The 27,172-nt window shown below is 51.1% G+C and overlaps 1 protein-coding gene, 1 long non-coding RNA gene and 1 other non-coding gene across 14 annotated transcripts in view; 1 reads left to right on the forward strand and 2 right to left on the reverse strand.

The window, feature by feature from the left end:
• Positions 1-5,287: 5,287 nt before the first annotated feature.
• Positions 5,288-13,540, forward strand: LOC110741079. Its single transcript, XR_002516747.2, has 3 exons — positions 5,288-6,216; positions 10,550-10,625; positions 11,725-13,540. It is a non-coding gene; the product is annotated as an uncharacterized LOC110741079 (long non-coding RNA).
• The window catches only part of MEF2D (myocyte enhancer factor 2D), a 40,049-nt gene continuing 23,413 nt past the window's right edge, over positions 10,537-27,172 (reverse strand). For 5 of the 12 annotated variants that reach the window (XM_021924905.2, XM_021924925.2, XM_021924900.2 and 2 more), the window contains 6 exons: positions 26,600-26,790; positions 26,078-26,098; positions 24,691-24,820; positions 17,344-17,611; positions 16,556-16,862; positions 14,782-16,221 (listed from right to left, as the gene is read on the reverse strand). In XM_021924905.2, the coding sequence (XP_021780597.1) occupies positions 16,210-16,221; positions 16,556-16,862; positions 17,344-17,611; positions 24,691-24,820; positions 26,078-26,098; positions 26,600-26,790 (929 nt within the window). In that variant the 3' untranslated portion in view covers positions 14,782-16,209. Of the gene's footprint in view, positions 10,707-14,781; positions 16,222-16,555; positions 16,863-17,343; positions 17,612-24,690; positions 24,821-26,077; positions 26,099-26,599; positions 26,791-27,172 lie in introns of those variants that run through there. The other 7 variants (XM_009183571.4, XM_009183555.4, XM_009183578.4 and 4 more) reach the window with 5 other exon arrangements.
• LOC116271908 lies at positions 19,248-19,385 on the reverse strand. The gene has a single exon (XR_004180647.1). It is a non-coding gene; the product is annotated as a U4 spliceosomal RNA (small nuclear RNA).

Genomic DNA, 27,172 nt, shown 5'->3' on the forward strand with positions numbered 1-27,172 from the left:
ACTTAATATCTGAGTGTGAGAAGTTTTAACCTAGTTGGGCAGTGTCAATGAATTTCACAGCGGAGATCTTTGCCCTGTTGAGAAAGGCTGAAGTGGTAGATGCAAACTCTGTGAGTTGAGGAGTAAAGCCAACTTACAGTGGGAAGAGAGGGAGAGGAAATAGCAAATGTAATTGATGTTGTCAAGAAATTTGTTGGAGAAGAGAAAAAAAGAAAGAACTTTCTAGAAAATGCCTGTAAGTGGCTATAGGACAATGGAGCAGTGAGTTTTCAGAATGTGGAGAGACTTCAGCATGTTCTTAGAATGAAGAGAAGGTGCAAGTAGACAAGGAGACGTTGAAAACAGAGGAGAGTGAGGAGATAATCAATGGGGCAAAGTCCTGGAAGTACCAGGAAGGGTTGGGATGCATATCACAGAGCTGCTATGAACAGAGAGGGGGAGCTCTTCCACTAACATCATACTTAAGCATGCATGATTTGACGGTGAAAAAGAGTTCCTCCTTTGGTACTATACTGGAGAGGTTATGGATAGGTGGCCCAAATATTTGGCCTAATGATGTGTTTTCCTTTTTGTTTTTGTTTTGACCTGCACAGAATTGTAAAGTAAACTGAACTTGTTGCTAACACTTACAAACAATGAGATTTCAAATAAAAATCTGTATTACCAGCTTCTTAAAAACTAGGCCAGGGATGGTGGCTCATGTCTGTAATCCCAGCACTTTGGGAAGCCAAGGTGGGCGGATCGTCTGAGACCAGGAGTTTGAGATCAGCCTGGCCAACATGGTGAAACCCCGTCTCTACTAAAAATACAAAAATTAGCCAGGTGTGGCGGTGTGCACCTGTAATCCCAGCTGCTCGGGAGGCTGAGCAGGAGAATCGCTTGAACCCAGAAGGCGAAGGGTGCAGTGAGGCGAGATCATGCCACTGTACTCCAGCCTGGTGACAGCCAGTCTGTCTCAAAAAAACAAGAAACAAAAACAACAATAACAAACAAACAAAAACCCGGAAGATGTGGCAACACTCACATCGATAACATGACACAGCTGACTTTAGATGGGCCGTGGCCTCTCCAGTCTCCACAACTCCCTAATGCTTACCACTGGACCACTTCACTCATTTGCATGGTAGTCCTCTAGGCATCTGATTCTGTCACTCCTTCTATTATTATCTCCCCTGCTTTTCAGACTGACTCTTCCATGTTATTTTCAGCTTCTCTCTCTCTCGTATTGGATAGCTAGATGTTACTTCTGTTCTCAGTCTTTTTTTTTTTTTTTTTTTTTGGGAACAGGGTCCCTCTTTCCCCCCCAGGCTGGAGTGCAGTGGCGTGATCTTGGCTCACTGCAAGCTCCGCCTCCCGGGTTCACGCCATTCTCCTGCCTCAGCCTCCCGAGTAGCTGGGACTACAGGCGCCCGCCACCTCGCCCGGCTAGTTTTTTTGTATTTTTTAGTAGAGACGGGGTTTCACCGTGTTAGCCAGGATGGTCTCGATCTCCTGACCTCGTGATCCGCCCGTCTCGGCCTCCCAAAGTGCTGGGATTACAGGCTTGAGCCACCGCGCCCGGCCTGTTCTCAGTCTTTTTGCACATGTTTTTCCTCTGATAACTTGTTCAACTTCCATGTAGATCACTTGAAACTCAGTATTATAAAATCATTTAATATTGAAGTTGAAAGGGAATTTAGAAATCAAATAATTCAATCTTCTCAATCTGTGAAACCTTGTCGGGTAACAGAATTCTGTAACTCAAAAGAACTTTAGAAATTAACCAGCAGCTTAATTTACAAATAAGGAAATTGAAGTCTCGGAGAGATTAAGCAATACTTTCTACCTCACCACACAATTCTGAGCAATTCAATACACATTTACTGGGCTCCTACTTTCTGCAAGGCACTGTAGGGGAATATAAAGTTGAACAAGGTAGAATTCCTTCCTTCAAAAAAGCCACTTCTGTTGGAGCAGACAGACATGCATACAATGTAAAATGTGGTAAGTCCTATAATGGAAAAACGAACATAATATGGGACAACAGAGGGAAGCAAAGTGTCTTATTTTATTTTATTTTATTTCATTTTTGAGACGGACTCTCGCTCTGTTGCCAGGCTGGAGTGCAGTGGTACCATCTTGGCTCACTGCAACCTCTGCCTCCTGGGTTCAAGTAATTCCCCTGCCTCAGCCTCCCAAGTAGCTGGGACTACAGGTGCCCGCCACCATGCCCGACTAATTTTTTGTATTTTAGTAGGGATGGAGTTTCACCACAGAAGCCAAGTTTTAATACTGGATATCTGTTTTTTTAACTAGATGAGTAGGATCTTAAGAAGGGGATGGGCACATTCTTCCTTATAGCTATCATTGTGTGTATATACCTTTAGTATATGAGGGAATAGACTTAGGCAAATGAAGGGATTTTTCCAAGATGACACTGTTAATTAAAGACAAGGTTAGGTCTAGAAATCAGGTCTCCTAACTCCAACTCCAGTGCTCTTTCCCTCATATCTCAGTGTGACATATCACCCCTTATCTCTCTTGAGCACTATCCTATGTTGTTAATTGCCCGTTAGGCATTTCTTCCAGTTACAGTGGATCAAAAATCCTGTGACCACACACAACATGCAATAATATACATAACCATAACAACATACTTCATATCTATTTTGGCAATAAGTCCTGTTAACTTGTCCTTCCAAATGTTTTTGGGGGTGAGGTGCAGTGGCTCATGCCTGTAATCCCAACACTTTGGGAGGTCTAGGAGGGAGGATCACTTGAAACCAAGAGTCCAAGACCAGCCTGGGGAACATGACAAGACTTTGTTCTACAAAATTTAAAAATTAGCCAGATACAGTGGTGTGCACCTGTAGTCTCAGCGACTACTTGGGAGGCTGAGGAGGGAGGATCGCTCAAGCCCTGGAGTTCAAGGATGCAGTGAGCAATGATCATGCCTGCTGCACTCCAGCCTGGGTGACAAAGTGAGACCGTCTCAAAAAAAAAAAAAAGTCTTTTCATCTAGGCCTTTATTTGGCAACCACTTCTACGACCCCAGTGGAAGTGGACAGACTTATTATCTTAATATGGTTTTGCCTTCAGCCTCTGAAAGACTCATAGAGCCTTATAGTTGAAAAGAACCTTAGAGGTTATCTATATCCAAACTTCAGCTGAAGACAGAATTGTTTCTATATGACTTCTGATCCTGACAGTGGTCAGCCAGCTGCTGTGCAGGGCACTCCCTACCTTCAGAGGCAGCTCATTTCTCTAGCAGACACCAAGGTAATTACAAGGTTCTGTCACTCGCCTATGAAACGTGTTTATTAATGTGCCAGACACAGTGCTTGGGACACTGGGTATATAGCTGCACAGGGTCCCCATTGGCCTTAAGTAACTTTCAGTTGAGTCTCTTCATCTCTAACATGCAGATTATTGAATCCTTCTTGTGAGAATCACCTGGTATAAAGTATAAAGTATGTAGAAATGCTCTTTAACCAACTACAATACATATAAGTCTTTCCACCCCCCTCCCCGCACCCTCCTCTTTTTTTTTTTTTTTTTTTTGAAGACAGGATCTTGCTCTGTCCCCCAGGCTGGAGTGTAGTGGTGTAATCTCGGCTCACTACAGCCTAGACCTCCTGGGTTCGAGCGATCCTCCCACCTCAACCTCCCAAGTAGCTGGGACTACAGGTGCACGCCACCACGCCTGGCTAATTTTGTAATCTCTAGTAGAGACGGGGTTTCACCATGTTGCCCAGGCTGGTCTCGAACTCCTGGACTCAAGTGATCCACCTGCCTCGGCCTCCCAAAGTGCTGGGATTACCGGCGTAAACCACCATGCCTGGCTGGCTTTCCCTCTCTTCAACTGTGTAATGTACTGGGGTGGGAGGCTGTGATTCCATTATCATCTTTTAAATTACATTTTATACATACAAAAGAATAATTATAATGGATATATGTGTTATATACATAATTAGATGAATACCCATAAATCTACCATTTATCCCAAAAACTGCACCATTACCAATGGCATCCACCTGTATGTTTTTTCTCCTCCCATCCCCAATCTCTCTACAGTAACTATTAATACATTTTGTGCTTATCATTCCTTGCTTTTCCCAAAGTTTTATCATATATAAGTAAACCCTATATTGCTTAATTTTGCTTGTTTTGGAACTCCTGGGCTCAGGTGATCTTCCCGCCCTGGCCTCACAGAGTGTTGGGACTACAGGTGTGAATCAGTGAGCCTGGCCTATTCCTAAGATTGATCCACTCCAATTATGTACTTTGTACCCATTTTCCAAGCCTCATCTTCTTCACGCTGCCTTCAGATCACAGGAGCACAAAGTGGCCTGTCCCGTTTCTGAACGCCTCTAGCACTCATTGTCTATTAAAAAAAAATTTTAAAAGACTGAAACCGCCTTTTCCTTGATCTTATGTGCTGTTAGGCCAACTAAACACAAGCTCCTGGAGAGCAAGGAAACTGCTTATCACGGTAAAAGAGCACTGAATGGGGCCAGGAGCAATGGCTCACGCCTGTAATCCCAGCACTTTGGGAGGCCGAGGCGGGCGGATCACCTGAGGTCAGGAGATCAGACCAGCCTGGCTAACACGGTGACACCCTGTCTCTACTAAAAATACAAAAACTTAGCCGGGCGTGGCGGCGGGCGCCGTAGTCCCAGCTACTCGAGAGGCTGAGGCAGGAGAATCGCTTGAACCCGGGAGGCGGGGGTTGTAGTGAGTCGAGATCGCGCCACTGCACTCCAGCCTGGGCGATAGAGCAAGACCCTGTCTCAAAAAACAAAATAAAAACAAAGAGCATTGAATGGGGAGTTGGGTCGCCTGGGTTCCAGGCCATTTCATCTTGACAGGCAGTGTCCTTGGACTCGTCCCCTTCACCTTCCTGAGCATCAGCTTCTTGACCACCTTTTTTTTTTTTTTTTTTTTTTTTTGTGAGGAACTTCTGAGACAATGGATATAACACGCTTCGTAAACTGCGAAGCATCCTCCTCAAATCAATGTTCGTGCCATCCTTGGTCCCCGGCTCCTAGAGGGGTCACTGCACAAAGACCCAGGCCACTGACTCGCTGTGTTTGGGGACGGTCGTGTCACCCCCGAGGCAGGGGCCAAGATGCTTCCTTTCTTCTGGATCTCCCAGGCAGCGCCAGGTCCTCAAGGCGGTGTTGACTGAGGTTAGGAGTTCAGGAAAACGGCCAGGAGGACAGAGGGCGCTGTCCCCCCTCGAACTGAGCAGGGCTTTGGATTTACAGAAGGTGCTAGATTTACGCATGCGCACCCTCTCCGGGAAGACCTTGAGAGACCCAGCCAAAATTGGCTCTCTCAGCTCGGTTTTTCCCCATCTAGGGCTACATCTTCTGGGTGCGCATGCGTCCTGCCCGGGTGCAGTTGGCTGATGATTCCGTCTGTCACTGGCAGAGCCAGCGGAGTGAGGCTGAGGCTCCGCTTCCCGCCCATCGGCAGGGGCTCGGAGAGTGGACTGGGGTCTTTGTCCGCACCCACTGCAGTGTTGGACAAGCGGATTGAGGCGCCTTCCCGGCCGCGGGCCGCAGGCTTGGAAGCGTTGGTTGGCCGAACCATTGCCTCATTTGCCTTGTCACAGCCGGGAGGACGCCGCGGAAGAGGGGTGAAGGGGCTGCTACGTAGGGCGGCGGGACTGGCGCTGCATCCGAGCGGGGTCCGAGGACCAGTTGCCAGTCAGCCATTTATTGAGCGTCTCCTGTGTGCCATACACATAGGAATATGGTGATTTCTCCCTTCGGGGAGTTTACAGCGTAGAGGAGATTAAACAAGTGACTTTACTGCCTTCCCTCGACCTCCCTTCTACCCCTTCGCCTTAGATGGATATTTTCTCTTTCTGAACCCGGAACCGCTCCCTCCTCCCCGCCCGGCTATAGCTGGCAGGGCAGGGATTGGATGCCTCGGCCGGCGCCAGCCTTCGCTCTCCGCCGAGGGTAGTGACACAGGCGAGGACGTTCCCCTCAGGTCACGTGAGGGCGGGACCTGGCGGGCTCGTGACCTTCCCGTAGGCGGGGTCCCTCTCCTCCCAGCTCCGGCCGGCGTCGTCGTCACCAGCTTTTATGGGGCACGTGGCGGCTGATGCGCAGTAAATAGGAGTGACTCTCCCCTGCGAAGGCGGGGACCGCACTTTATGAGACCAAACAAACTGCCCGAGCGAAGCCCTTGGAGCTGTAAACAATTGGCAGCAAGTACAAAGCAAAGGTGGCAGGGTGGAGAGGGTGACGGGGAGGGGGGCGGGAGCATTGTCAAACGTAAATCAGTCCGACTGGAAGCACTAAATCCTGAGCCCCCCCCAGGCTGATCTGAACTAGACCTAGCTGGGAGAAGAGCGGGAGGCTATAGGAGCTTCCTAGTGCCTCCTTTTCCTCTTGGGCCTCTGGTTTACCAACTGTGAAATAGGGCAGGGGAATGGACTTTGGGCAGTGACACAGTGATTTAAGACTGCAAACAGAGTGCCGGGCGCGGTGGCTCACGCCTGTCATCCCAACACTTTGGGAGGCTGAGGCGGGCGGATCACGAGGTCAGGAGTTCGAGACCAGCCTGACCAATATGGTGAAACCCCATCTCTACTAAAAACAGAAAAATTAGCCAAGTGTGGTGGCGCCTGCCGGTAAGCCTAGCTACTCAGGAGGCTGAGGCAGGAGAATCACTTGAACTCAGGAGGTGGAGGTTGCAGTGAGCCGAGATGGCGCCACTGCACTTCAGCCTGGGTATTGGCTCCAGTAGAATCGAGCCATTCTGGAACCTGGGGTGGGGTCGCCCAAGTGTCCCTTTCACATCCGCTGTTCTGAAACAAGTTTCCACAATCACAAGGCTGGAAAAGTTACTCAGCCCATGGGACTCAGGGGTGTGAGTCAGAAGAAGATGAGCTACAGAGAACTAGTCTGGCAGTCTGGCCTTCTTGGCTGGAACAAATACCACCCTTTGCCTCCCGCCTACCAAGAGCCGCCTGCCTCTGGGTACAGGAGCCTAGTGGGTGCTAATTCTTCTGTGGACCCATATCTGAGTCCAGGAAACTGGGACCCTAATGATCTGTGCTGCTTCAGGAGCTGATCTTGCAGCTGAAAAGCAGAGGAGAAGCTGCAAAAAGTTATATGCTCTTGAGTATTATTTTAAAACATCTATAGGGTTTGTAGTACTCTCCACAGTTTACAGAGTGCACTTTCACATGCATTATTTCATTGTAGCCCCACTGAACACATGCTGTGTGCCAGGCATGGGGCCAGATACAAACATGGACAAGGCAGTGCATTTTTTCTTTTCTTTTCCCCCCAAGACAGAGTCTTGCTCTGTCACCCATGCTGGTGTGCAGTGGCACGATCTTGGCTCACTGCACCCTCCACCTGCCGAGTTCGAGCAATTCTCCTGCCTCAGCCTCCCGAGTAGCTGGGATTACAGGTGCATACCACCACACCCGGTTTTTTGTTTGAGAAGGAGTCTTGCTCTGCTGCCCAGGCTGGAGTGCAGTGGCATGATCTCAGCTCACTGCAACCTCTGCCTCCCAGGTTCAAGCGATTCCCCTACCTCAGCCTCCCGAGTAGCTGGGACTACAGGTGCCACCACACCCAGCTAATTTTTTGTATTTTTAATAGAGATGGGGTTTCACCTTGTTGGTCAGGCTGGTCTCAAACTCCTGCCCAGCTTGGCTTCCCGAAGTGCTGGGATTACAGGCTTGAGCCACTGCGCCCGGCCTAATTTTTGTATATTTAGTAGAGATGGGGTTTCACCATGTTAGCCAGGCTGGTCTTGAACTCTGACCTCAGGTAATCCACCTGCCTTGGCCTCCCAAAGTGCTGGGATTACAGGTGTGAGCCACCATGCCTGGCCGGCAGTACATTTTTAAAAGGAGCTTCAGTACGGCTGTAGAGAAAAAACAGAAACTGGTACCTACATTTCCAGGTAAAATGAGGTAGGTGCTATAAAGAAGGGGCAGATTCCTGGCTGGGCGCAGTGGCTCACGCCTGTAATCCCAGCACTTTGGGAGGCCGAGATGGGCGTATCACGAGGTCAAGACGTCGAGACCATCCTGGCTAACACGGTGAAACCCTGTCTTTACTAAAAATACAAAAAATCAGCCGGGCGTGGTGGCGGGCGCCTGTAGTCCCAGCTACTTGGCAGGCTGAGGTAGGGGAATCGCTTGAACCTGCGAGGCGGAGCTTGCAGTGAGCTGCGATCACGCCACTGCACTGCAGCCTGGGTGACAGAGACTCTGTCTCAAAAAAAAAAAAAAAAAAAAAAAAAAGGCGGGGGGCAGATTCCTAAGACACTTCATTGGAGGATACCACAGCCAGCTAGGCGGGACAGGGGAGGGAGAGAAATCAGGAAAAGTTTCATGATGGGAAAATTGTAGGAGTAAAACCTTAAAGATAGGAAGGGTTTCAAAGATAGAAATAGGCGTGGCAGAGCAGTTTTTTGCTAGACCTCTTCTTACCCAAACCAAGTAAGTTCATCTATTTTCATGTCTTTGACTAGTAGCAGTAGTAAGTGTTCTCTTCAGTATCTACAAAACTCATTTTTTCTCCATCCTTCTGTCTACGCCTTCCTTGGGTGTAGGCTCTCACTATTTCTACTTGTAGAGGATCCTGACAGGCCACTTGCCTCCAATGCGGCATTCCTTTCCAGTTGATTTTCAGCATTACTGGCAGAGGGCAACTTTTACTGGCAGGAGCTTTCTGAAATGCAAGTTTGGTCAAATCCCTCCTCTACTTAAAATCTTTTGATGACCAAACATCTTCTGCAAAATAAAGTCCAAGTCTTGGCAATCAAGGCCCTTTATAATGGGGCCTCTGCCCACCTCTTCGGTTCTATGTGCTGTTCCTTTGACCTGCATCACCGTATTTGATTTCCTGAAGCCACCATAGTCTCTCCATACCTTATGTGTTATTCCTGCTATAAGGAATGTCTTCCTTACTCTCATTTGCCCAGGCGACTCCTATATGTCTTCAAAATCCAGCTCAAGCACCTCCTCTAAGAAGCCTCCTCTCATTTTCATTAGTTTGGATTTGGGTGTACCACATCTCTGATCCCAAAAGCCCACTTACATTCTTTCTATGTGACATTTAACACAGACTCAAGTATAAACTGTTGGTTCACTTGTCTCTTGTGGCCATTAGACTGTGAATTGCCTAGAGGCAGGAGCTATCTCATTCCTATGTCCCCAGTGCCTAACACAAGGTTTCACAAAGTATAGGTGCTTGATGTTTGTTGGATTTCAGACAGATTATGGCGTGGGCCATACCACAACGGATCTGTAAGGGAACTGATAGGGCTGTCTGGTCTGCCTAGAGTCCAAGGGATGCAGAGGGAGCCATACAGACTAACCCTGGAAAAGAGGTTGTGCTGGCTCTTTGAAGGCCTTGGGAGCAAGGCCAAGGAGTTAGGACTTTAGATGGTGGGCAGTGGAGAACCATGACATGTTAGATTATCAGAGCTGACCCAAAGATGGGGTGGATGAATTAGAGAGGGAGAAGGTGGGGGGTGAGAGAAAACAAGCAGCTATTAGCTCTGTTTTATAGAAACAGAGGCTTAAGGAGAATGTGACTCCCCAAGACCACACAGCTGGTAAGTGGCAGAACTAGGAGTTGAACGTTAGTTCTGGACTATGCCAAGTTCAGAGATCCTTGAGCCACACCAACAAGGAGTATACAGTAGATCAGGCTTCAAGGTTGTCCAGGTGTGAGAGGGATACTGTATCAGTCAGGATAGGTTATATGGCAGACACAGTACTCAAAATCACTGTAGTTTAACAAAACACAATTATTTTCTAGTCACACAAAGTCCACTCGTGCTGGACAAAACCTTAGGGCAGCTTAGCAGTCTAGGCTGCTTTGATCTGCTAGCGCTCCTCCTCAACACGTGCTTCTGCAATTCCCACAACAGGGAAAGAGTGTTTGGAGAATGAGGCACTAGCTGCATTTCAGAAGGGACACACATTACTTCCTATTATAGGCTACTGCCCAGAACTAGTCCAATAACTCCACTTGACTATACAGGGACTGGGATGCACAGCCTTTTGTGTGTCCAGGAAGGGAAGAGAACAGGAAATATGTGTGGGCAATACTAACGCCTACCCAAGACAACATGGAATGATGCCTATAAGGAAGGAGGCACAGGCCAGTCTGAGGAACCAACGGCAGATGTGCAGAAGAGACTGGTTCTCTCTTCATGGCTGTGGCTGAGCTACAGGGTACATTGTACCAGTGAGTTCTCACCTGTACCAACGTCTGCAGAATTTTGGGAACTACAAGGACAGAGGAGAGGATGACCTCACTCAGATGGTGGTTGGCAAGAGACGTCAGTTGTTTGCCATGTGGGCCTTTCCATAGGGCTGCTTAAGTGTCCCACAGTATGGGATCTGGCTTTCCCCAGGGCAAATGAGGAGATGGGGAGACAGAGAGGAAGAGGGAGGGGGAGGGGGAGGGAGAGGGGAGGGGGAGGGAGAGGGAGTAGAAGCCATGACTTAGCTTTGGAAGTCACATGCTATCACTCTGTCTTTTTTTAATTGGACACACATACCAACCATGATTCGCTGAAGGAGGGGATCACACAAGGGCATGAATACCAGGCAGGGATCATTGGAGGTCATCTTGGAAGCTGCTACAGGGGAGCAGGTAACCAGCAGGGAGCCTCATCTGGAGGGTGGTATCCTCTTAACCTCTTCCTGCTCAGCTCATCGTTCCTCTCTGCCCCTACTGAGGGAGAAGTGAGGGGAAGACTGCAATGACCTTATGAGGGAAGCAGGACCAGTAGAGATGGTCATCTGCATTTTGCAAATGAGGAAAGCCAAGGCATGAAGCCTGACTCCTGTGTGCTCCCACAACAGCCTGCATGTGTAGCACCCACAGCCTTAACCATGCCTCATGGATTTTAGGTGTTCACAGGCCTGTCTCTGCCATTGTATATGGCCCCTCACACTCCACATTTGTCTCCGCAGCACCTGGGCTAGGTACAGAGAAGCAGCCACAGCCTGTTTGGAGGAAGCCAAGCCGGATCTGCTTTCCTCCATCTGCTTTCCTCTATAGCCACTGCATCTGCCCCAGGGCACAGCTGTGCTGGATATGAGGAGGCAGGGTTTGTTTTTTTTTTTTTTTGAGACAGAGTTTCACTGTTGTTGCCCAGGCTGGAGTGTAATGGCACAATCTCAGCTCACTGCAACCTCCGCCTCCCAGTTTCAAGCGATTCCCCTGCCTCAGCCTCCCTAGTAGCTAGGATTATAGGTATGTGCCACCACGCTCGGCTAATTTTGTATTTTTAGTAGAGACAGGGTTTCTCCATGATGGTCGGGCTGGTCTCGAACTCCCGACCTCAGGTGATCCACCCGCCTAGGCTTCCCAAAGTGCTGGCATTACAGACGTGAGCCACAGTGCCCGGCCAAGGAGGCACGTTTAAGAGCAGGCCACACTGGCTGGAGGGCATGGTGGGGCGGGGTGGGGTGGGGTAGTCCTGTGAGGTGTGTGAGGAGGGGAGAGAGAGGCTCCTTGGCACTGTTAAAGCACTTCGAAAGGGCAATAGCGGCTTCCTCTGCTGGAGGGAAGCATGCTGTGAGGAGCACGAGGGTGGAATCCGCCTGTGCCTCACACAGTGCCCGGGCAACTCTCTGCTGAGGAAGGCTTTCAGCGGGCAAAGGTCCTCACCGTGCCACACTCCCACCCCCAACACCATCCTGATTTGAACCCAACCTTGGGTGACATTTCTGTTTCTGTGTCCCAGAATCCCTCCAGAGGCTTCTAGCTGGGCAACTCCTCTTTAGTGTGGCCTGGGGCTGCCTCCTTCTGACAGAACACTTAGAAGAAATTCTCACCTGAAAACCCCACCTGAGACCTGTGAAGTGCCCCACCCTGCAGGCCGCCCCCCATTCTTCCCTGCTGAGGTGAAGCGCTGCCTCTCATCCTGACAGGGCTACACCAGTGCTTCCTTCCCATCCTCGCAGCACCGAAGAAACCAAAACCCACGCCGAAGTATCAGAAACGTGTATTCTTTTTCTTTTAATAGTAAACCTCTTTACAACAAATATAGTGAAAGAGTTTTCAAACAAAACTCATAAGAATCTCGAGGACTTTTGTCTTTTCTTATTGTGTAGAATACTAAGAAAGCATCACCATACAGCACGAAAAGAAATATTGAAAACAAATCAACAGCCTCACACTTGGACTCGCCCTGCCCCAGGACCCAGGAAGAGCCCCAGGAGTGTGGGTGATTGTCAGGTGTGGGGGCGGGGCACCTCCATGGCCCGTCCTGCCCCTCCCTTCCTCGTCCTCACCACCTCCCTCCCTCTGGGACTTGAATGGGGAAGAGGAGAGAATCCAGAGTCTCCATTCCAGCCTCCCTCCCCCCATACAAATGCCATTCCTTCTACCAACCGCTTTAAGGGGTGGAGAGAGGCAGCAGAGGGGAGAACAAGGAGTTCCCAGGCTCCATGTCTCCTCCCCTCCGCGAAAGCCTAAACTTACCCCTCACCCCACCCCAGGGGATTCCAAAGAGTCAGTTAAAAATATATAGAGATATAGATATTTCTAGATACACTTTTACATTTCTGTCTCTCCAAACAAATAAATAATCAGCAAGAGAAGGTGCATTACTTCCTTCCTGTCCAAGGTGGGGAGGGTTGGGAGGGGGTCAGGGGTCAGTCTCGCTGCACCGAGCGTGCTGTTGAGAGGGGAGGATGGTGTGTTCCATTGAGGTGGTGGTGGGGGGGTCCTCTTGCCCACTGTCCCTGAAAGCTGTGGGAAACCTGGGGAGGGGAGGGCCATTAGATGACTCCAGTGGTTACTTTGGCAAATGCCCAGTTCTTCAGAGGGAGTGGGTGGAGGCGAATTTGGCTTGAGAGGAAGAAGCCATTAAGTCCCCATCTGAGGTCTGGGTTCCCAGGGACCCATTCATCTGGCCGCCCAGGAGCCCCTACCCCCAAGAGAAACCTTCGGATACTGAACTGCAGAAACGTCACATATTCACAGACCACCCTGTCCCCAGGGACAGAGAAGAAAGGACACAGAAACATCCACACATGGTAATCAAAAGCCAGGTTTGCCTTTATGAGGCAGAGGGCAAAACTGGTGAATATTGCACCGTGAACTGCAGGGGCCCTCACCCCCACCCCGTGTTTAATGGTGGCCAAGCCTAGTCTAGAAAGGTGGGCAGACTAATGGTGGGAATAGCCTGAGAAGGGAAGGCCAGTCATTCATTTATTCAGCACCTATCATTCAACCATTCACCCATTCAGCATTTATTGAGTGCCTACTATGTGCCAGGCACTGGGCGAGGCTCTGGGGATGCATGCATGAACAAGATTACACCCTGGCTTCTTTCAAGCCCTGGATTGAGGCTCATCAGTTTTTGAAACTTCCTCTAGAAGCCTGCAGGGGAGGTGGGAAGGCTGGACGTGCTGCCCCCACCCAGTCAGCGGATTGGGGTTAAGAGTAAGAACGGGGCCGGGCGCGGTGGCTCACGCCTGTAATCCCAGCACTTTGGGAGGCCGAGGCGGGCAGATCACGAGGTCAGGAGATTGAGATCATCCTGGCTAACACAGTGAAACCCCGTCTCTACTAAAAATACAAAAAATTTAGCCGGGCGTGGTGGCGGGTGCCTGTAGTCCCAGCTACTCTGGAGGCTGAGGCAGGAGAATGGCGTGAACCCAGGAGGCGGAGCTTGCAGTGAGCCGAGATCGCGCCACTGCACTCCAGCCTGGGGGACAGAGCGAGACTCCGTCTCAAAAAAAAAAAAAAAAAAAAAAGAGTAAGAACGGATCACTGCTCAGCTGAGGGAGAAGCTTGCTTCACGGAGGAAGAGGGACTTGAGTTTTGCTCTGAAAGCAGGTCTGGGGTTGGGGAAAGAGGGTACTCCAGGAACTGTGTGTCAAGCATGGGCAACTAAGTGGACAAATGTGGGTGGAAGCAGAGGTCCCTGGAGGGAGAGGCCCTGGCAGAGGTAGGGCTGCAGGGAGAAGCACAGAGGGCTAACTGCCAATCCCCCCAACTGCAGTTCAATGCGTCAGAGCTGAGGGTGAACACAGGGAAAGGAGCAGGGAAGATGGGAGTTGGGGTCCCAGGGCTGTGGAGCTGGAGCAGCCAACTGTCCCTTTGTAAACACACACCAGGCACACTCAGACTCAGAGATGCTCCTAGAGCTCCAGTCACAGATTTGCATACACACTCAGCCAGGCTCAGAGACACACAGAGGCACACCCATGCAACCACATACACACATAAATACAAAGGTACACCCATGCAACCAGACACACACACGCGCACACACATAAATACAAAGTTACACTCAGACACATAAACACCAGATGCCCTCATGAACACACTCAGGTACACGTGGGTACCTGCACAGAGGCCCCTCTGCTTCTGGTTCCTTCCCTGCATCAAGTATGGGAATACTGCAAGAGGCTGGGTCATAGAGGCGGGCAAAGACGGTCGGCTAACACAAAACTGGGCCTTGTCTAACTCTGCTCTCCAACTGGGAGGAAACCCCAAGGGAGCACCGCACCCCTTGGGCAGAGGAGCTGGGCTTGTGTGAAGGAGTGGGGTAGACAGTCTGCCTGCATACGTCACCCCAGGCCAGGCCCCTTAGGGCGGGGGGTGACCCTAGAGAGCAGGCTGGGAGCCTGCCCACTCTGGTTTGATCTCCGATCCTGCCTGAGGTCTCAGGACCCCGTACTTCGGCTGCCCCTGGGCCCCTTGCCCACTGCCCTGCTGAGGAGGCAGCAGAGAGGGGCGGACTCAGAGGAGGGGAGGGGAGCAAGAACAACAGCAGAAGAATCTCATCTGTACAGTACGGGCCGTTTGAGTCATTATTATTACAATATACTTTGACAAAAATAGAATCTCATTTCATATCAATACAACAACAACAACAAAAAACAGTTTCCTGGACTGTTACACCGCTAACGTTTTCCAAAGGTCGCTATTTACAATTACAGTAGCCAAGAGGGAAGGTGGGATGCGGCCTGGAGGTGGTGGGACAAGGAGGTAGCCAGAGACAATGGGGGCGCCAAGAGCAAGGAGGCGGGGTCAGGAGCAGAAGGAGCTAACAGGAGAAGCTAGGGAGAGGGGCCAAGGAGGAATGAGAGAGGTGGGACCTCTACGGACCCATCCGTAGGACCTCCCACCCCACAGACCATCCCAGTGCCCACTCCCCCAGGTAGTGTGTGTGCAAGGCCAAGGACGTCCCCTCACCACACTCGCCCCGATGAAAGAGCTCTGGCCTGGAGCACCCCAGGGAAGTCCAGGCCGACTCTCGCCCCAGCCACCTCACTGAAGACCCTCTCCCCATTCTCCCTGCACATTGTGGCCAGCTTTACAGGGCTGGTGTCAACTGAGGGGTGGGGAGCTATTGCACTGTATATCTTAGAGAAAAGCTGGGGAAGGGAGGGGCCCAATTTGCCCCCTGCCTAGCCCTTCTGCCCTCCTCAGCCCTCTCCTCATGGCTCTCTGTCTTTCTCTCCAAATGTGCTTCCAGAGAGGCCCCCACCTCAAACCCCTGTCCCTAGCCTCAGATTCCCAGGCTGCCGTCCCAGCCCAAAGCTCAGCCAGCACCCACACACCTTGGGGGTGCAGCACACACAAGAATCAGCACAGGTGTGGCATGTGTGTGTGCAGGGGCATTTGGGGGCCAGGCTTAGGTATTCTGCTCCATGTGCCTATGGCTACATGAACCCAAAAACAGAGACCCTTTTCAGAACCTCTGCCTCACTTTCCCCTTGAAACACAAACCCACCCATCAAGCCCACTTTGGGGTTTCAGTCTAGAGTGTGGGTTTCTGTTGTTTGGTAGTTTTTTGGTTATTTCGCTCTATCTGGGGGTGGGGTGGGAGGGCTCCACATGCAGGGCTCGGCACCTGTCCTTTCCCAAAGGCCTACTGGGCCCCCCACCCCCTTCCTGCAGCATATGTGTACAACGTGCAAAGTGTCCCCCCTTCCCGCGAAAAAGAGAGCCCCCCAGCCAGTGAAAATGGTGGGGGGTACAGAAAGAGGGGATGAGAGCATCCCCCTCTCCAAAGCGAGAATCCAAATTAAAAAAAATATAATAATAATAATAATAATATAATAATTATACACAAATGTAACCGTCAACAGGACATGGAGCACAAGAAAGGAAGTGGGGGTCGAGCGGGAGGAGCCCGGGGCAGGGAAGGGCGGGCGGTGAGATTGTCAACTCTTCATCAGGGAGGTTGAGAGGAGGGGAGTGGGAATCGTCACTTTAATGTCTGTGAAGAGAGGAGATGGAGAAGGGGGTGTGAGGGGGTGGCCCAGGCTACGGGTATGCACCCCCCACTCCCCTCTCCCCATAGGGCCAGGATTCTAGTGGCAGGGCCAGCTGTGAGGGGAGGAAGTCATCGAGCAGAAGGACTAATGCTGGAGGGAGGGAGAAGATGGGCCTTTGGCAGGGGTGAAGGGGTGTTGGTGCTGCCCTAGAAGGGCTGGCGGAAGGGCTAGCCGGCCACAAGGCCTCTTGGGTGGGAAATAAAACAGGTTAGGGGGCACGTGGGGCAGTCCCTGGGTGTAGCAGACACGCAGACAGGAGAGGTGATGCTACAGTACCCAGGTATCGAGCCGCATCCTCTTCACAGCTGAGCCCTCAGCCTCAGGCTCTGGGGCTGGGCGCAGCAGGCCCAGTGTGGGCCCGAAGTCCCCCCGTCCGTCATCCCGGTCCCCCGTCTCATAGGATCCCCCGGCTGGGCTGCTGAGACCATCACCAGGCTCAGGGCGGGCAGCTGGGAACACAGCTGGAGGGGGAGGCGCAGGGCTGCGCTCACGGCTTGGGGACACCGGTTCTGACTTGATGCTGATGTGGGGGTGGGTGGTGACTGTGAGGGCAGCACCCACGTGGGGCAGGGGGCTGCCCGGGCTGGAGGCAGGCAGTGGAAATGGGGTACAAGGGATAAAGACAGAGGGGGTGAGTGACAGAACAAGGGATAGGACACCAGACAGAAAGTGAGAGAGAACAGAGGATGAGAATGTGGGGAATAGGGTATTGGGGAGAGGTAATTGGATGGAAAGTGATCAGAAGAGGGTCGAATGAAGGGAAGAGAAGGGAAATAAGAAATATTAGTTCTCTTTCCATCCCACGTCATCTTCTGCAACCCAGGGCCCCCCACCTCCCACCCCCTACCCTGGGGCTGGCTCTCAGAAGGGGTTCAGGGTGAGCCTCTTTGGTCTATACAAGAGACCCCGGGGTGCCACTGTTGTCTAACAGACTGTGCAGTGCACCGCCTCACAGGATGTCCACCAGAACCCTGCAGGCAACCCAGCTCCCAAGAGGCCCCTCCTCTTCCCACTCCTGAATTCTCCCTTCCCACACACTCACATGGAGTCTCCCTAGGACTCACATGAGGTTGCTGAGAGATACAGGGACCAGGTGAGACTGTTGCTGAGGTGGCTGTTGCGGCTGCTGAGGCTGCTGTGGCTGTGGCTGCTGTGGCTGCGGTGGCTGCTGCTGTGGAGGCTGTGGCTGCTGCGGCTGCTGGGGCTGCTGTGGCTGTTGCCAGGCGGTGACGTTGCCTAGCGACAGCCCCCCAGGCGAACTGAAGGCTGGTAAGGAGGAGAGCTCTGCACTGGTCAACTGGTAATCTGCATGGAGGAAAAGTGAGGATGAACCTGGAGTTGGGGAGAGCACAAAGGCTCCTATGAGGGAGCTGCCTCCAGGAAGACGGTGGGGATAAGGGGACAGGGAGTGTGTAATGACAGATGTAAAGAATTCAAGAAGACCACAAAAATTCAGTGAAGATGGTACTCAGAGTTAAAGAAACCTAAGTCATAATAACCATGAGGTGCTGTGTTTTAACAGGATGAAAAAACGTGTTTTTTGTTTTGTTTTTTTGAGATGGAGTCTCACTCTGTTGCCCAGGTTGGAGTGCAGCGGTGCAATCTTGGCTCACTACAACCTCGGGCTCCCAGGTTCAAGCAAATCTCCTGCCTCAGCCTCCTAAATGGCTGGGATTACAGGCACATGCCACCACACCCAGCTAATTTTTGTATTTTTAGTAGAGATGGGGTTTCGCTATGCTGGCCAGGCTTGTCTCAAATTCCTGACCTCAAGTGATCCGCCCACCTCAGCCTCCCAAAGTGCTGGGATTACAGGCATGAGCCACCGCGTCTGACCAAGGTGGTTTTTTTTTTTTTGGGGCAGAGTCTGGCTCTGTCCCAGGCTGCCGGAGTGCAGTGGCACCATCTCCGGCTCACTGCAGGCTCATGCCTCCGGGTTCAGCATGTTCTCCTGCCTTAGCCCCTCCCACCAGGTAAATGGGACTACAGGCGCCACCACGCCCTGGCTAAATTTTTTGTATTTTAGTATAGACAGGATTTCACCGTGTTAGCCAGGGATGGTCTCCGAGCTCCTGACCTCGTGATCTGCCCAGCTCGGCCTCCCAAGTGCACTGGGATTACAGGCGTGAGCCACACCGGTCTGCCAGCCAAGGTGGTTTTTAAAAATAGTGTTGAACTTAAAAAAAAAAAAAAAAAAAAAGTCAGCTGGGCGAGTGGCTCATGTCTGTAATCCCAGCACTTTGAGCGGTCAAGGCAGAAGGACCACTTGAGCCCAGAGTTTGAGACCAGTCTGGGCAACATAAAGAGACTCCACCTCTACAAATAACTTAAAAACTAGCTAGGTGTGGTGGCATGCACTGTAGTCCCGGCTATTCAGGGGGCTGAGGCAGGAGACTTGCTTGAACTTGGGAGGCTGAGGCTGCAGTAAGCTATGATCATGCCACTGCACTCTAGCCTGTGGGACCCTGTTTCAAACAAACAAACAAACAAACAAAAATCATGTGTAGGTATCACTTTCATAACAACAATTTAAGGCCGGGCGCGGTGGCTCAAGCCTGTAATCCCAGCACTTTGGGAGGCCGAGACGGGCGGATCACGAGGTCAGGAGATCGAGACCATCCTGGCTAACACGGTGAAACTCCGTCTCTACTAAAAATACAAAAAACTAGCCGGGCGAGGTGGCGGGCGCCTGTAGTCCCAGCTACTCGGGAGGCTGAGGCAGGAGAATGGTGTAAATCCGGGAGGCGGAGCTTGCAGTGAGCTGAGATCCAGCCACTGCACTCCAGCCTGGGTGACAGAGCGAGACTCCGTCTCAAAAAAAAAAAAAAATAAAAATAAATGAAAATTAAAAAAAACAATTTAAAAAATAAGAGGATGGAAAAACGTAAGTAGAGAAGGTCTATGTCTAACTGTCGTCTTTTTTCACCTGGCAAGTCTCCAACTGCCTTTTTTAATTTTTTTGGTTCAGTCTCTGTAGAGACTGTCAAAAACTGCCAATGCCAATTATATTTCAAGTCCTCTTGGTGGGTACTGGTAAAGTTTTCAATTAGCAACTATAACACCTTGAATAAGCCTCATTGACTATGATATCCCACTGCCCAAAGCTCCAATTGCCTTTCTAAGGTAGTGGGGAGCCCTGGTAAAAGCTTGGTGAATAGGGCTTCAGAGGCAAATCCCTGCAACTACTATTCCACCTCTGGCACAGCCCCCAAGCCTCCTCAACTGTCAATACCTAAAATTTATAGCAGCAGGGTTTGAGCTGCTGTGCCCACACACACATGTAAACATAGAGGACACAAGTTAGCCCCTGAGGCCTCATGCCCATGGGGCAGAGGGGCTGCAAGGGCACCATGCCGGGAGCACAGCTGGTCAAGGTTCCAGCAGATATCCCCATGAGGGGGTGTTTATTACGTCATAAAACGTCTACCTTAAAGAAGAAACTGATGTTTGCACTGTCACAGAATAAATAGAATCACGGAATGTTTCATAATTTACACAGCACTGTTGTTTCATGCTGTATCCTGTTTGGGAGAGTTTAGAAAATGTCCTCCGTGGACATTTTCAAGACCAGCCTGGCCAACATGGTGAAACCCCATCTCTATTAAAATACAAAAAATTAGCCAGGCAGTGGCGTGCGCCTGTAATCCCAGCTACTCGGGAGGCTGAGGCAGGAGAATTGCCTGAACCTGGGAGGTGGAGGCTGCAATGAGTGAAGATCGCACCACCACTGCACTCCAGCCTGGGCAACAGAGTGAGACTCTGTTTCAAAAAAAAAAAAAAAAAAAAAAAAAAACGAAAGAATTTCTGAAAGAAAGAACATGTCCTCCCTGAGGCTGCACTGTGGTAGTGGGAGGGCTGTGATGGGGAACGCACCCCTCAATCATCCTAATACTCCACCACTATGCCATTACTCAGCGAGTCATTTGCTCCAGCCCTCTGTTTTTATGCAGGGAAGATAGTATTATCTCTGCAATATAGCAATAAGGTTAAAGGCATGAGCTATGAAGTCAAACTTCCAGGCTACCTCCACTTAGGCCATGTGACCTTGGGTAAGTTACTTACTCTGACTATAAACTGGAGGTAATAATCCTACCTACATCACACAGCTGTTGTGAGGATTGAGCAAGTTGGTACACAAAACCATGTAGAACGGTGTCTGGTTCATAGAAAATAATCAAAAGATTTACCTATTATTACTTTACAAATGAGGTAACTGCAGCCTCAAGTTTGAGGAACAGGCTCCAGGTCATGGAGCAAGCCAGTGGCAGAGATAAGACAGGACTCCAGGACTCTATTACCTTTCAATCTCACTCTAGAGGGGGATCTGTGCTTGGCTCTAGTTTCCTAACGTTGGCCAGGAGTTTTGAAATGCTTATTTAAAAAGCAGAGCAAGGGCAGAAACAGGCCCTCGAATCAACTATTTCTTTTTTTTTTTTTTTTTTTTGGAGACAGAGTCTCGCTCTGTCACACAGGCTGGAGTGCAGTGGCGTAATCTCGGCTCACTGCAACCTCCGCCTCCCGGGGTCAAGCGATTCTCCTACCTCAGCCTCCCAAATAGCTGGCATTACAGGCGCACACCGCCACGCCCGGCTAATTTTTGTATTTTTAGTAGAGACAGGGTTTCACCATGTTGGTCAGGCTGGTCTTGAACTCCTGACCTCGTGATCTGTCCACCTTGGCCTCCCAAAGTGCTTGGATTACAGGCGTGAGCCACCGCGCCCAGCCAGAATCAACTATTTCTAACACTTGTTTTACAAACTAGGAAGCCAAGCCCAGAACAGTGCAGCCCAAGGTCCCTCAGTGAGTGAGTGGTGGAGACTAGCTCCCAGCCCTGCACTGTCCCACCAGATTCCAGCCCTATCTACTGGGAGGCTTGGCTCCCCAAGGAGAAGCATGGCCCAAGGCCACCTGGCAGCCTACTGGTCTGCTCCCAGAGCCACCACAGCCAGGCCTCTGCAGCCAGTGTCAACAAAGGGCCAGGCCCTCACATGAGGCATTACCATAGCCCGATTACCCCCAGCCGGAACTTGAACTGCAGCCAAGGACTGTAAACAGTGAATAACTAAACAGCAATGTGTTCACTGGGGTTTTGTTTATATACCTAGGGTCACCTGAAAACACCTGCTGTTTAAACTGAGATCTGCTTAGCTGCTCCTGTAACAAGAGGAAAGGGAGCCTGTGGTCTCTGAGAGAAGATGAGAAATCTCACACACTTCCCAGCAGGGCTCCAAGGGTGGCCCAGGGGCAGAAACTGCTTTCATGCCAGAGTGACAGATGACAATCTTTAAGTCTAGCCTTCCTGAGTGCCTGTCCCAGGTTGGCTGACACCAACTAACTTTCCTCCAGCTTCACAAAGACTGTGGGCCCAAGAAGATGGCAGAAAAACAGAAAACCACCCTCATAGAGTCCCTGATAAACAGCTCCAGAAAAGTGGTCTAAAAAGTGATCTGAGCTGCCCTCTGCCAACTGTCACTGTCCCTAGGCCACCCCACCTTCAGTGCTGGTTTTTTTCGTTGGGCCCCAGAGGCCCAGTGGCAGGGCTGGAAAAGCCTCATAGACCTCCTGTCTACCGACTCCTCTTACAGATGGGGAGACGGACCCACAGGGTGTGTCTTCTGAAGCAGCCGTCTCTGAAGTTGCCAGACCATAGTAGCCTGGGGCTGGGCACACACATGGGTGCACATGCAAGGGAGAAGGGGCTCACAGACACCTGGGTAGTAACTATACACAGACATACAAGCCAGAGTCTGGTCCCTCAACATGAGGCAGTCCCTTCAGCTCTCTTACCTGCCACGAGGGGCTTTCCTATACAGAGGGCTGGGTTCTGGATTTTTCTTTTTTTTTCTTTTTTTGAGACAAGAGTCTCACTCTGTCACCCAGGCTGGAGTGCAGTGGTGTGACCTCGGCTCACTGCAACCTCTGCCTCCCAGGTTCAAGCAATTCTCCTGCCTCAGCCTCCTGAGTAGCTGGGACTATAGGCACATTCCACTACACCCAGCTATTTTTTTTTTTTTTTTTTTTGAGACGGAGTCTCACTCTGTTGCCCAGGCTGGAGTGCAGTGGCGTGATCTCGGCTCACCGCAACCTCCGCTTCCCAAGTTCAAGTGATTCTCCTGCCTTAGCCTCCTGAGTAGCTAGGATTACAGGCACATTCCACTATACCCGGCTTAATTTTTTGTATTTTTAGTAAAGACAGGGTTTCACTGTGTTAGCCAGGATGGTCTCGATCTCCTGACCTCACGATCTGCCCACTTCGGCCTCCCAAAGTGCTGAGATTACAGGCATGAGTCACCGTGCCCGGTCTTTTTATGTTTGAACTTTTCCTTTTTTTTTTGGAGGGGGAGTCTCGCTCTGTCACCAGGCTGAAGTGCAGTGGTGCGATCTTGGCTCATGGCAACCTCTGCTTCTCGGATTCAAGTGATTCTCCTGCCTCAGCCTCCAGAGTAGCTGGGACTATAGGTACATGCCACTACACCCAGCTTATTTTTGTATTTTTAGTGGGGACAGGGTTTCACCATGTGGCCAGGATGGTCTCGATCTCTCGACCTCATGATCCGCCCCCCTCAGACTCCCAAAGTGCTGGGATTACAGGTGTTAGCCACCACACCCGGCCTGGGTTCTGGATTTTTACACGTGGGGAGGAGGTGGGATTTTGTGGGTATTTGCACTGGTGTCTGGTACCTAGCATGGTGCAACTCTGGGAGGCTTGGGGAAGGGGGAGAGGTTTATGGGTCTTTTGGTCCAGACTAAACTCACCATAGGAACTGGCCTGACATAACCATTCACATGTGAGAGAACCTAAGGAAGGCAGAGGTCTCTAGCTGGAAAGAGCCCAGGTTCCCCAGCCACATGAATGCTCTGAAACCAGGGGACAAGGCATTTCCTTACTGGCAAGCCCTTCCTGACACAGCAGCTTAAGAGTACAGGCAAGGATGGCTGAGAGTATCACAGACTGTTCCTGTGCAGGTGTGAGTGGGTGACACAGGCCAGGATGGCCCTAGGGACTCAGGACGGCCTGGGCACTGGGCGTCCTACCTGAATTCTTCTATCCAGAGACCTTTCTCATGTCCTTAAGTGACTCTTTACCTTCAGATCCCCTTCTCCAACCTTCCTCCCTCTTCCTCCTTCCCTCCCCCATCATCATTCCACAACCATGCCAAAATTAGAGAGACGCTTTTCTTCCCCCTCCGCCTTGCCCTGGAGCCCCCATTTGGCTTTCCCAGGAAGCTGGCAAACTGACCCTGACTGTGTTTTCTCTCTGGCCTCCTCAGCCTCCTTGATCTTTTCTCCCTCATTCCTTCATTCTCTTCCAGGAAGCTTTTCTGAACTGACCATGTCCCCCTCACCACTCCCCATACCTGGAGCCTAGAGATTGGTCAGCCTGAATCATCTGCAGACCTGCCTCTGTCCTGTCTCCTCCTCAGGCTGCAGGCTTCCTGAGGACAGGGGCTCCCTCCTCCATTAAGTACTATTTAAAAAATAAACAATGCTGGCCAGGCACGGTGGCTCATGCCTATAATCCCAGCACTTTGGTGGATCACTTGAACTCAGGAGTTTGAGACCAGCCCAGGCAACATGGCAAAACCCTGTCTCTACTAAAAATATAAAAATTAGCTGGGCATGGTGGCGCGTTCCTGTAATCCCAGCTACTCAGGAGGCTGAGGCATGAGAATTACTTCAACCCAGGAGGTAGAGGTTGCAGTGAGCCAAGGTCACAGCACTGCACTCCAACCTGGGTGACAGAGACTGCCTTAAAAAAAAAAAAAAAAAAAAAAAGCCTAAATTTGACTCTCAGATGAAACAATGCATAATTTGTTAGCATAAGTATGTCTTTGGTGCTGGGCACAGTCGATAACACAGCACTTTGGGAGACTGAGGCAGGAAGACTGCTTGAGACCAGGAATTTGAGACTAGCCTGGGCAACAGAGAGACCCTGTCTGTACAAAAAAAATTTAAAAAGAGCCAGGCATGGGGGCATGTGCCTGTAGTCCCAGGTACTCAGGAGGCTGAGGCAGGAGGATCACTTGAGCCCAGGAGTTCAAGGCTGTAGTGAGCTAAGATGGCACCACTGCACTCCAGTCTGGGTGACAGAGTGAAACCCTGTTCCAAAAAAGAAAAAAAAAAAGAACCAAAAACCCAAAAATAAAATATGTCTTTGGGACATACATTAGCAGAAGAATGTTTTTGGGACATACTTATACTAAAAAACTACTTATTTTATCTGAAATTTGAATTTAAAAGCATTCTTTGCTTTTATTTGCTAAATCTGTTAACCATAATTAGGTGCGGGCTCCCCCAAATCAATGGCCCTCCTCAGATGGGGCCTGTCCGGGGGATATCTAGCATTTCTGTCTGGCCACTGCCTGCCCCAAGCCCAGGTGCACACATGCACATGTCACATGAACACTCACCTGTGTTGTAGGCAGTGGGCATGGAAGAGAAGGGGAGGCCCTGGCTGAGTAAACTCGGCGTTGCCACAGAAACCACTGGGGTGGTGAGCGAATGGGTAGACTGGGAGACCCCAAGGCGCTGGGCATTGTTCTGTAGGAGAAAACTGTCTGTCAGGAGGTGGCTGATAGGTGGGCAGCTTCATGCTGGCCCTCCATCCCGAGGCCAAGGTGGGGTCCCTGAATCCCAAAGCCAAGGTGGGGTGTCTTAGCACGGAGGCCCCCACAGATACACAAAGACACGCTGGTGCATTCACAGAGACACTCAGATCCATGGAGGGAAACATGCACACAGAGATTCACTGACACTAACACACGTGCAAAGATAAAGGCACGTGTGCTGGCCCTGTGGCCCCAGCACTGACACTTGCCCAGCCTCCCAGTGCAGAGTGAGGGAAAGGAGACATCGTCCATGCCCTGTCCCTCTGGAGCCCACTCTCCATCCATCACACTGCAGCACACGCCCCGGCAGAGGCGTGCTGGCATCTGCGAGGGGAATGTGGGGCCTGGCGTGGCGTGTGCCTGCGCGTATGCACACACGTGTGTGGGGCTGTCAGCTCCATCTGCCGCTGAGTCACTTGTTTATTCCAACTCCACGCTGGGGCCGAAACTGCCGCCGTGTTGGCCGCCAAAGCCTGCCTGCCTTTTCCAGCCTCTCTGGCCTCCCGTCAGGGAGATGGGGAGGGAGGAGCCCCCGCCCCACTCCTGGCTGGGGGTGAGTATGTAAGTGTGTGAGAGAGAGGAGGAAAATGAGCAGCTGTGCATGCCTCTGAGTGCCCGTGCCATGGGCTAAGTGCAGGAGGAAGCACAGGGAGACAGGGGAGGTGGGAAGCCCCCACCAAGAAGGACAAGTCCAGCCTGGTCCTGGGCCTTGGCTTCCTCTGAAACACTGACTTCTCCTTCCAGCTGACCTCCCTCCTAAGAAGGATCCTGTCCTGGATCCCAAGAATGCAGTGTGGGCCTGAGTGGAGTCAGAGGACTAGTGGGATCCAGTCCCCTAGTCCAGGGCCTAGTACAGGCATCAGGGTGGGGCCTCTGAGTCCTGGGCTGGCCCACTCCCCCTCGCACACTTACATACAGAGAAAGGCATGTCTGAATGAATGTAACACCACATGCAGACATTCATGTACACACAGGCACACACACACACGCGCCTGACCTCTCACCCCCGCCCCATTCACCTCTGAATCCCACTTGGCACCTAAGCACAGCTCCTGGCAACTAAGCGAAGAAGCAGCAACAGTCTGCGCACAGGCGAGAGGCCAAGGACGCACACGTACTTCATGCTGAGGGACCGTAGAGCAATACCCAGAATTCAAAGCCACAGCAAACAGCTCACAGCCTCACTTACCAGATCTAAATGGTCCTCAGTCTGAGAGCAGAAATAAAACCAAGGGCATGTTCAGTCTCTGGCCACTGCCCTCCCCCACACCTCTGTCCCCACAGCCGTTAAGAGTCACTTCTCTGCGTAAGAGTAGGATGGCTCTACCCACCCTACAAAGGCAGAGTCACTGTCCTGACTGATTTCCAGAAACGCTCCATCCCAATCTCTACCATTTAGGAAATGCTCACAATCTAATCCCCCATCCCTTCTGCTGTAGTGGCAAATCCTTTCTATGATCCTCCCCATCACAGAACCTTCTCTCTCACCTCCTGTCCCTTTTTAGTGCCTTAGGCTGGTACTTCTTGTGTTGCAACCTCTTAAAAGGCCCTCTGGGAAGAAAAAGCTCATAAAAAGTCATGCTTCCATGATCTCTCTCGGGAAGTCCTAACTGCTGGCTAGCCTTCATCTCTCCTGCTAGAGGTCTGCTCTTTCCCCTGTCCCTACTCTTCCATTCCCCAGCCCCCACCCTTGGCCCAGACACCCACTTACCAAGTGATGCATTAACCCCTTTCCTGCCTGGGAAGTGATAACTCGCAGGTCGGGCTTGCGGCTGGGGGCTCCAAGCTGGGTGCCGTGGGTGGGTGGGGGTGGAGACTTGGCAGGGATGACCTTGTTTAGGCTGTTGCCATTGGCCACAGGGAGGAGGCCAGGGGAAGCCCGAGCACTGACGTAGCCATTTCCTGGAGAAGTGACAACATGAGGGTAAAAGGAAAAACATGGGCCTACCCTTCAGCCCTCTTAACTTCCCCACACTAATACTCCTGTCACCTGGAACCTCTCAAAGCCACACTCAGGCTTTGAGTAGGGGCTGAGCTATCTGATATTCCCTAAACACTTCATGTCTTGGGAATAATGGGAGGCAAGTACCCCTTACTCCTGAATCTTTAGGTTCATTTCCCTAACTCCAAGCTACATGTGATGGGACTCGGTGATGGGACTCTGAGGTCCATGGGAAGAACTGGAAAGCAACCATTGCCTCTAGGCTCTGCGACAGCCAAGAGGTTCTTCTGTACCCAAGCCTCTCCCTGTCTTCTCTCTTCTTTAGTCTCCACAGGCAGGAAG

Source organism: Papio anubis, chromosome 1 (genome assembly GCF_008728515.1).
Source record: "Papio anubis isolate 15944 chromosome 1, Panubis1.0, whole genome shotgun sequence".
NCBI lineage: Eukaryota > Metazoa > Chordata > Mammalia > Primates > Cercopithecidae > Papio > Papio anubis.